The sequence below is a fragment of the Perissodus microlepis genome, chromosome 8 (genome assembly GCF_051167445.1).
Source record: "Perissodus microlepis isolate ML-2025 ecotype Zambia chromosome 8, ASM5116744v1, whole genome shotgun sequence".
NCBI lineage: Eukaryota > Metazoa > Chordata > Actinopteri > Cichliformes > Cichlidae > Perissodus > Perissodus microlepis.
The window spans coordinates 10,230,455-10,241,491 of NC_140468.1; the positions used below are offsets into that span (position 1 = coordinate 10,230,455).

The 11,037-nt window shown below is 43.5% G+C and overlaps 1 protein-coding gene across 11 annotated transcripts in view; it reads right to left on the reverse strand.

Annotated features, from left to right (window-relative positions):
- nrxn1a (neurexin 1a) overlaps positions 1 to 10,416 on the reverse strand; it is a 67,739-nt gene extending 57,323 nt beyond the window's left edge. For 6 of the 11 annotated variants that reach the window (XM_084937433.1, XM_084937427.1, XM_084937432.1 and 3 more), the window contains exons 1-2: positions 10,021 to 10,416; positions 7,491 to 8,935 (exon numbers count right to left, since the gene is read on the reverse strand). In XM_084937433.1, coding sequence (XP_084793559.1) covers positions 7,491 to 8,223 — 733 coding nt within the window. In that variant the 5' untranslated portion in view covers positions 8,224 to 8,935; positions 10,021 to 10,416. Of the gene's footprint in view, positions 1 to 694; positions 1,144 to 7,490; positions 8,936 to 10,020 lie in introns of those variants that run through there. The other 5 variants (XM_084937430.1, XM_084937431.1, XM_084937428.1 and 2 more) reach the window with 2 other exon arrangements.
- Between the last annotated feature and the right edge of the window lie 621 nt (positions 10,417 to 11,037).

Here is an 11,037-nt window from a genome sequence, read left to right on the forward strand (position 1 = left end):
TTTTTCAGGGCTGAGAATGCCTACAGTAAATAACAACATTACGCTTTGCAAATACTTCTAGGCTTGACACAAATCTGCAAAAATATGAGCAGGAATAAAAGTGGATCATTTGGGAGCCTTGAAGATACTGTGTAATTGTAAACGTGTACGGAAACTAAGACTGCCACAGCTAAATTGCTTATTTCTAGCTTCAAACGTAGTCCTAAGGATTCATATTTTCCTCTAGCAGAGCATGTTCATTCTGTATTAAAGATTCATAACTGAATTTTTTTCTAATTTTTAGAGGGTTATAATTTTATCTCAAAGCTTTATTGTGCAGCTACACCGAGGCTGCTGGGTTCAAAATAACACAGTAATTTCAAGGTACCATATAAAAGATAAACCTTTATGCCCGGCTTTGCCTGACTCTACACAAAACAACTACACAGTCTCGGCTCGTATACTCGCAAATAATGATCATCCCAGTTTTGAAAGCGACAACTCTTTCACAACCTACAATCAACATATTTGCAACCTTAGATGCTATTAACATGTTTTTGCTTCAGTCAAAGAGACCTAGGCCTCTAGTCCCCTTCTTTTTTAGCCATCCACTTAATTTTAAACACAAACTGAGAATTATCTCCTCTAAAGTGTGTCAGTGCATCTAGAATGAGAATTTCCTTTGAAAAACTATAAATCCGTAAGAGTAACTCACTGGTAGTGTTGCTGATGCGTATATATTGGTTCAGCCTGCGGTTCCTGGGGTTTGAGATATCCCACAGTGCCGGTATCTTGTCACACCAAAATGAACAACAGCGCATGAGGCAAGCTTTTTAAAAAATAAATATTATAGATCCACAACACACAAAATAGCCCTCCAGAAAATGTGGGCTATCCAAAGAAAACACATCATCTGCTCAGTTTTTCCTCTCCAACTTCTTTATATCTCTGAACTATCTACCAAGAATGATTCTGAGAATTTAAAGATGGTGTTGCACTCTTCTGTCCAAGGTCTGTGTGTTGGTTAGCTGGCTAAGAAAAACTGCACTTTCAGTAGAAAAGCTCAGTCCATTAAATCTGTTTCCAGAACTAATGTCTGTGAGTTTTTTTAATACTACTACCAGTAAGTAACTAAAAAAGATCATAATTAACCTTCAAGAGCTGACTGTTAAGCTTCTTTAGGCTTTTTTTTTTTTTTTTTTTTTTTACATTATTGTGCCTAATATACACTGATGAAATTGACAGATGAAAAAACTGCTGCTGATATGCTTGACACAGCTGAACCCACCTTCTCATTTTTCTTTAATTGCTGAGTTGCCCTTTTGGTTAACTGCAGTTTCCTCCACATAATGAACTGATGCATTTTCCTCCCTCACAGAATTTGTTATTGTCCTTCCTATCAATCAAGGCATTTGATTTCCCCCCTTCTAGCAACTGCACAAATCAACTAGTTTTCCTTTGACTGATTGCTTTAGAATTTAGGGTATAGAATTTGCCTCTTCTTTTCCTTTTTTTTTGACCACAAAGAATTTAATATATTAAATCCAAAAGCAATTAATAATTGTGACGCTATACGTGAAAAGCTGGCCAAATATAGAAACCAAAAATGCAGCTGCACACAAAAACAGCTATGCTATTTCCAGTGTTTGTTATCTGAACTTCACTGTCTGCAAATGCCTCTCAAAACTATGTCCCCAAAATGTAGCGTACCAACCCATTTCTGATGCATAAACTGCAAATAAAAGGCATGCTATTTTGCACTATATCCTTATCTGCCAAACCTCGTGGCTATGAGGGGAAAGCCTGGCTCAGCTCAGCTACAAATGCCTTGGGGTGCAACCCGGTCAGACAGCCAGTGAAATTTTTAACTCTTTTTGGGGGGGCCGTTTTAACCCAGAAGTTTTGCAATTTTATGCAAATTAATAATTAAAATAATGAAAACATTGAAAAATGTTGTGTTACAATTGCACATCATTTTCATTCAACATTTATGCCTAAACTCTTAAATCTTAATCTGCAAAAATAAAAAGAGAAGAGTCTGAACTGATTTGCTTACACCAAAACTTAATACTAAGCTACAATACCAAGTCTCAGAGCAAATTTCAGCTCTAAAGTAAAAGACCATAATATGTTTTCTCTGAAGCTGCAATTTAGTTTGAAAAGAGAATTTCCACATTATTTTAACCATGTAATGCTATGAAGCTTCTTACTTAAGACACAGAAGCACATCCATCTAAGCAGACCTCCAAACTCGAGACTACAATTTATGTGACTACAATTACTAACAGCAGCCACTGGTGCCAAGAGAAAAAACATGACTCTGGCACATGTTTTCCAAAACAATTGGCTTCACTCACAGATGAAATGTGACTCCAACACTAGGAATATAAAACACTCCCTTAAAAGGAATAAGTGGCCTCTTGTTGAGTGACGAGTGCCAGAGAAAAGTAGATATTGTATCTGGTGTGAGCTTTTACATAAAATGTCTTCACCTCTTATTTAGCCTGTAAAGCTACACTGCTGTTAGGAACCTCAGTGGTGTTATGACTAATGCTGGTGCTGGAGCCAGTGCACTGTGTGAATGTGTTTCTCTGTGTGATTGTATGTTTTGTGTTGCACATGTTTGTGCAGGTATGCGTGTGCCACTGCTGTCTGTCTCCCACTGTGCCCTAAGCAGCAGCAGCAGAACAGCAGACTGGATTAGACTGGCTTGGATCATACCTAATTCTCAGTGCAGCACTGAGTTTCTGCACAGAGCTGATCATAGCTTCATCTGTCACTTCCTGAACACACGTGCAACGCAAAACCCCAACAACTGCTATTTATTTTAGCACTAATGATTTAGTCTGCAAAATGCCAAAACTACTAAATAATACTAAAAATTGTCTGGCATTAAGTACCGGGGCACAAGATGATGCTTTTAAACTCTTATGTTTTCTGACCAGCAGCCCAAAACATAAATATATTAAATGTAAAATGATACAAATAACAAAAAAGACAGCATCTCTCACTTTTTAGAAACTAGATCAAGGGAATATTTGGCATTTCTACTTTAGAAGTGGCTTAAATGCATTTTCATGATTACTTAATCAGCAGATGACTCACCCAATTAATTGCTTTTTGCTCATAAAATATTGGAAAATAGTTAAATAATAGTCAAGGTAAGATACTCTGCTTGTTTTATTAGTCGGTACAAAACCCAATAAATATTCAGTTTACTTTCATATATGACAAAGAAAAACATCAAATGCTCACATTCGGGGACATTCTTTGTATTTTCTTCCTAATTAATTCATTTTTAATCATCAAAACAGCTGCTAATTAATTTTCTTCTTAATTCTCTCATATAGACTAATTATTTCCTCACAAATGAACATAAACGTACCTGCTTTAATACCGTTTTTATCTCCGTGGCATGTTAGGAGTGGTGGTCAAGACTTTCATTATTGCCTTTGACGACCCTCTCCGCGCTGCGTCTGATTTTTAATTGCACTAACTTTTGCTTCCTCGCATCCCCTCTCCTCCGATGACCCGGAAAACTCCACATGTAGCAGTTTATTTTTTACAGTGCTTGCTTTGTAGTGTCATTTACAGGATTGACAGAAAGCACATACTGAGGCGCAATGCACTGTTGTGCTGTGGCGTCAAGCAAAGCCCCAATTAGTTTTTTCATTTACAATCGAAAACATTTTTATGAAGCCGCGTGGCGCATTTTAGTGCAAATAATAATGGAACAATTCAGAACAAATAGCACTGTTCTATACATGAATTAGAGGATTTAAAAGGTTCATTTAATTACTATTATAGCTGCAGCTAATTCAATGTATTTAACAATTTTCATATTTCATGAATTTATAAACAAGAGATTTTCATATCCATCTGTCTTTAAAAGGTAAAATTTTAAATTGTTCCTTATACAAGATTCTAGGAAATCTTTATGAATCAGTTAGACAGGGCGTCCAACTGTGAAGCCTGTTATAAGTAACCAGCAGCTCTTAAGGCCGGCACTATGGATCCATGGATTTGTATAATGGAAGCTTCGGCACCGCTGTCCTTGCATCTCGTCCTTGCATCTTCACCTTATATCCTCACTGGGAGGAGCTAAGATGCGAGAAAGAGATGCGAGAGGAGGAAGCAAAAAAGTATATTGAAAAGAAGCCCATATGTTGCCTTTTGTAGTGGTTAATAAGGTCATTTCAAAGTCATTAAATTCTAAAGATAAATAAATAAATAGACTATGTCACTGATTCTTGTCTTAAAACATTTAGATATCACCTTGTTTTTACCAGTGGCTGGTAGGAGGTAACACAGCCTTTCTGTGTGGAGTCTGCATATTCTGCCTGTGCCGATACTGTGCAAAAATATGCTAAGGTATTAACTGATTCTAATTTGGACATTGGTGTGACTGTAAGTGTGAATGGTTGTCTGTCTCCCTGTTGTTAGCCTAGTGATGAACTGGTGCCTGTCCAGTGTGACCTATGATAGCTGGGATAGTCTCCAGCCCTCCAACATGACTCTCATTTGAATAAGCAATTAAGAAAATAGATGGACTGGGCTGGGCTCCTTCCGGGCTGGGCTCCTTCCGGGGATTGGATGCCCTCAGGCCTCTGGCCTCTGGGCCTGAAGCTCGGTCCTCTCTGGCACAGCTGGCTGCCGGCAGAGCCCGCGGGCACGCCACTGCAACCCCCTCTGGCCTCTGCTCCGTAGCTGCAGGGTGACCTCTCGTTTGGGGCTCTACCCAGCTCTTCCCAGGAGGGTGGCACGGTTCCCCCCCTTTGGTGGTCCTCCTTGGGTCCTTGTACTCTGGGGCCTCTGGATATCTGGGGCCTGGATCTCCTCCATACCTGCTTCATACCCTGGTGGACGGGGCTATGGCTCCCCACACTCCCTAGCAGATCGTTACATGGAGAAACCTTTGGAATACAAGCATGCTGATCCACACAGGTATGCACACAGGTGTACACACGGGTGTTCACAGACTACACCTTTCTTGGCTGCTGCCTCAAAGCACATTGTGCGCTGTCTATCTTGCGTGCTGCACAATATCGTTTATTATTTAGTATCTACTGTTATCTACTACTAGCTAGTTTATTGTGATGGTGCTGTTTTTTTTTATTATGTTGCTCTTTGTTGTTTGCTTTCTCTTCTGTTTTTTTTCTCCATACAGGTGATCCAGGTGTTTTTTTGTTTTTTTTTCTTTCTTCCCCCCCTTCTCACCGTCTCTTCTCCCCTTTGGTTTTCTTTCTCTCCCTCTCTTTCTTTCATTCTTTCTCCCTGTCCTATCCCCCAGTCATGTCTGTCCCGTTTGTAGCAACCGAAAATAAAATAAATTCATAATTATAATAAAGGTCAATCAAATGGACCAATATGGCAAGGCCATGATGATCCACTTGGTAAAATAAATCCGCTTGGCATCTTTCTTGGCCTTAAGACAACAATTCTGATGGCTAAAGATCCAAACGGGACACAAAAAAGAAAAAAAAAAAGAAAAAAAAGAAAAAAAAAGAAAATAGATGGAAAGATGTTAATGTCCATCGCCAGACCACTACAGCATGTGAGACATGGGGAAATCAAATGTTTCTGTGAGTCCACAAAATGCAACAGCTGTTAAAGTTCTAAAGAAAAACAACTGAAAACAAGGTCCAATGCAAATTCTGTAAAGACACCATTGAAACTGATAAGTACTGAATAATATTTTTTCTTAAAATGCCCATCTGCACCTGCTATGGAATGTGTGTGGCTATTTTCTTTCCAGGTACTAGAGGTGGACAACACAGGCAACCCTGGCAACACCTGAACCCAGTGTGTTGACTTTACAACTAAACCTGTCATTGTTAGTTTAGGTTCACTTCTTATGCTTCCTATTTTTTTTAATTAACTGTTTGTTAATTGCCTCGTTTGTGTGCATCTCCCTTGTTTGTTGTAGGACAGGTGGCCCGATTTGTGAACATGCCTCCTAGATTAAACACGCAGTAATCTCCACTCACTGCCACATGCGTGTAAACAGAGTGGAAAGAGTGCGTGGCAGATATGATGTCTGAAGTCATTTGGAGCTGCAGGTACAAACGAGTGCAGAAGGGGGGAGGCTGGAGCTGAGGCGTGGAAGCAGGAGGGTTAGGAACGCATCTTTCATCGTGTCTTCTTATTAGTCCTGTTTCCATGGTAACCTAAGCCATCCTACTGTCCACTAAATGCTAGGGTGTGATATGATGGGTGGCTAAAGGGGATGTGTGATGTTGAAATTGGTGCTGGGTGGGGTTTAAGGTTAGGCTGGTGACAAACAGTAGCCATGCTGGAAGGCCACTCGGCAGTTTTTTGGCTGATGCATTTGTGTCATTTAAAAAAAAGAGGAAAAAGAACAAAAATCAATTGCTGGGGGGGGCTGATTGGTATCGCTGGTGCTGAAAACAAAAAAGCACAGACTCGTTTTAGAGAGCTATCGATTAAGAATGCAAATTATCTCTGAATGAACTGAAGCAAATCTGAAGACACACACAACTTAGAAGGGGGAAATTAACGAATTTGCAATGATAACCATAACCTGGTAGCTGAGTTCATTAAGCAGCTGCTTCATTTTTGTAACAGCCATCAGTACGCTGCCCAATGTATTGGCACTTGTAGTGACCAAAGGCACTACTGGAAGTATTAAGAGAAGGTCTTCTAGCAGTTATTAAACCATCTGCGGCATACTTACAAGTGTTTATAGTCTGACTTTTTCATCTTTATAAACACAACACTGTCTCCTTTTTTATTATGCATAAAAGCACTGACACAAAATCATTACACACAATCACACAGATGCAAACAGAGCATCTTAACAGGCTGCAAGCTGTTCAAATTAATGGCAGGCGATAGATTGTACACACATCATTCAGCACCCTATGTATGGTACCGCTGAAGGCCATTTAGAATCAATGCAAATCCATTAACACAGGCAGGCAGGTGTCGGCCATATAACAACCACTGATTTCCAGCATCTAAGCCCTGCTCCAATTAGAGTTTCTCAACATGAGCCAACAGCCATGTCCACAACTGATCTATATAGTTATTGTGTTTTGCCAAATGCACCTACTGAGCTCCTCAAAACCTGCAGCCAGGCATTTCAGTGACTTTCAGGAATTTGTTTCAAATTGTTTTCAAGCTCTCTTCTCCAGCTTCACTACACTGACTTCTCTTCCTGGGAGTGGGCTTAATTTTGGGTTCTGGAGGAGCTCACTTAAACTGGGAGCCACCGGCAGGCGTAAGAAATCAATCTCAAACATAATCAGTATGCATGTCTTGCACTGTTTGTGAAGGCTGCTGGTCCATACACACAAATTGAAGGTAAATGTGAAGGTGTGAATGAGAAATAGATATCTTTGTTGAAGGACTTGGTGTTTGTAAAGAGAGGTATAAATTTTGAGATGTTAATCCACATATGTAAGCGTATGTGCATGTGTCTTTTGAGGTGTACATGTGTATGTGTAAAGGATGGGATGTATATGATGGGTCAGCATGATTTTGGGCCTTACCTTCGCTGCAGTCATTGCCTTGGTAGCCGGTGTCGGAGCAGTCGCAGACAGCCTGGTCGTTGACCACATTGCACACCCCTCCGTTCTGGCACTGATGGTCTGGGCCACAGCCAGCTGTTACTGTGACGCCCTCTGAGCCGTCCAGCGTCACCAGTGAGCCGTTGATGCTCACTGCCGTGATCCAGCCACGGAAGGCAGGGTGTTCCCGCACTGAAGGAGAGGTGAGGCGGAGGGGCGAAGAATGTAGCTCTGGGCTCACCCCGCCCATGTAGGTATGACTGAATACTGTCATGTCTCTTCTCTTACTCTTCACTTCCGCCCATCCTTCCAATCGCCCATCCACCTCCAACGAGGTGTTCCTCCAATCCCGCTTGACACGCACTGCGTGCCACCGCCCATCACTCACCGCCACACCTGACTGCAGCTCAGCTGGCTCAGCACAGAAGATGGAGAAACGCAGCCGAAGGTGACCGTGGAGAAGCAGCAGCTCCAGAAAGTCGCAGAATCCCTCGTCATCCAGGTAGAGCAGCAGGCCCTCCTGGCTGTGAGTCCGCAGGCTGAAGCTCAGCACACTCTCGCAGCAAGCGTTCCATACTGGGAACCGCCCCCACTGGCTGGAAACGCCTCCAAACTCCAGGACCTCGCCTTGGGCCTGGCCCCCCACGCTGCACAGGCAGAGCCCCAGGAAGAGCAGTGGGGCTGCCGCCCAAACACAAACCGCCATTACACTCATACACACACTCACGCTTACACTCACACACACACACGGGAGGAGATAGTGGCTAGAGCTGGGGTGTTCCCTCTAGCCTACAGCTCATGGTGAGAACTGTAGGGGCCTTTGAAGAACTCTTTATGGGTTTCTCAGGTGACCCTTCTATCTTGCAAGTGCTCTTTTCAAAGGTTGGCTCCTATAGGATTCAGCTCCAGGAAAGGGAGGGGGTCAAACAGCGGCTCCCGCCATCCTTTCAGTATGCTTTGGACATCTTTTTTTCCCTTGGCCTCTTGTTTGTGTCGTCTCTGAGATGTTCAGTGTCTCCTCTCCATTCAGTCTTTATTCTTATCTTCTGACATATGAGATTCCAGGTGTGTGTGTTTGTGTGAACGTCTGTGTGAGTGTTAGATATGTGACAAATTGTATGTGAACTCCATCTTTGTGCCCTAGATTGGGCCTTATCCCCCATGCAGGCAACTCCCCACGGAGTACAAGTGCAAGTGTGTGTATGTGTGTGTGTGTGTGTGTGTGTGTGTGTGTCTCACACACTGGTAATGGAGAGAAATGACACCGTCATAGCAGTATTTTCTCCCCCTCCTCCCTTTCTTAGTAGGGCAAGACTTAAAGTGTGTGTGGGCAAAAAAAAATATGTGTGTGTGTGTTCGAATGTATGTGTGTGTGCAAGTGAGGTATGTGTGTCTCTCACTGCCGCGTCATCACTCTCTCCAGCGACCTACAGAGAGAACAGAGACGGCACAATCAACCAGGGTCACACACACACTCACACACGCATACATATATACAATACACAAACTCTCACGCACACATACACAACCTGATCCCGCTGTTGTTCTCAGATTACTCTTTCTCGTGCATTTCTGCGCGCATACACACAAAGACATCATATTGTCACACTACACAAGGAGCAGGCCCACATAACTCTTTATAAACATACAGAATAACACGTAGATTTTTTTACTTCCACGCAGCCCACACGGCAGTGATTTAAGCCAAGCACATACAGTATATAGGCACGCGCATACATACATACATACACAAACAGCACCTCCTTCAGCAGAGCTCCCATCATGCCGCAGGGGATTTTTATAAGGTGGCATACCTGCGGCGGCCTTAATGTCCAAAAAGAACAGCTGGACCCACTCTGACACTGGCGGTATTCTTACAGATTTTAATCAACAGCTTTCGTGTTTCAGTTTATTTTGTAAATGGGTTTAACGAGGCTACCTCGCGGCACCGTCAAACACTGTGTTAGGTTAATCACAAAGAGCGGGAGCAGCACCGCGCGCTGCGGCGGATGACTCAAACCGCCTCGCTTTTATCGAATTAACGGCTTCAGAGCCCATTTCAAACAGTTGAACACATTCACACGCGCACACACGGCACAACCCCACAGTGGCAGCAAATGCACACGCACAGTGGACTACACGTAGCGTATTCTCGGAGTCTTTGAGAGGCGAAAAGCGGCGACATCACAGTTATTGATAGACGGGGTGAATGAATGCGGTTGAAATATCGATTCTCGATTTGCGGCTATATTTTCTCTCCATTTTTTTCTCCCTCTCGACTACACCGGGGGTTCGGTCTCATCACCTAAGCCCTTAGCGCTTGACGTTAACTACAGCTTAGCTCACCGGTTACATGTTAATTACTTTTTTTTCTTTATACGGTTAACCTGCTGTTTTAATTGGAATTACACCTGTAATAGTGTCGTGGCAGCCTCGCCCCGGTAAATAAAAGGCAAACCGACCGCGGTGTTCCCTCAGCTCAGGCACATATTACACTAGAAAACCGACCTACCTCACGCGCATCCTGTGGTTCTGTGGCAACAGTGCCGCGCGCGGCTCATCGATTTCCCTTCCATTTGAGGAGAATCTCCCCCGAATTCGCGAGAGAGGAGAGAGCAGGCGCGCGCCTGGTGGCAGACTGAGTCGGTCTACCGGACAGGGACGAAACTATCATAGGATCGCCTCCAGGCGACAAGGTGCTATTGCTCTCTCTCTCATACACACTCTCTCTAGCTTCCCTTTCCTCTCTCGCGCTCAGTCTCTCTCTCTCTCTCTCTGTCTCTCTCTCTCTCTCTCTGTGACTCAATGCCGCTCTCCCCCTCTCCTTCTCTCCGTTCTCCTGAGGAGGAAAAGGTGCAGTCTGATGCTCTCCGCGAGACTCGACAGAGGGAACGTCACGTGGTCGCAGGAGAACGATGGAGTGTGAATGTGTATTTGTGTGTATGTGTGTGTGTGTGTGTAAGAGAGAGAGAGAGTGAGAGGAGAGGATGGGCGGGGCGGCGCGCCGCTGCAGCACCTTGGACAGCGCGCACTCACCGCCCGTACGAAGCTGAAACGCTATTACCGGAGGCAGAAAATGAGGCGAGAGCCTGGGTAGATTCGAATGATTAAATCCGTGAGTGACAGTGAGGATGGCCTTTACTTCACTGGCGCCACAGGAGCGAGAGTAAAGACAGCGATTCAGTGAACTGTGGGGGGAAGGACGGATTGAAGAGGCCGTGTCAGTTTACAGATCTCTCTCAATCTGTTTCTCTTCTCACACAGAGAAAACATAATCCATCTGAAAATAGATTACATACGGTGTGCAGACACCACACGGACATATTACTGTTCACATCCTGCTTAGTTCCAGTTAAGAGAAACCTTCAGGGTGGATAAGGCCCTTGAACACTCTGACCTCAGCCCCTTCCAACACCTTTGGGATGAGCTAGTGCCATTTCTGTGTCAGGCCTTAAAGCCCACCAGTGTCTTACTAACTGTGCCAGGGGTGTTAATCTCACGCTCTAGTGACTGAACTGGAACAAATCCA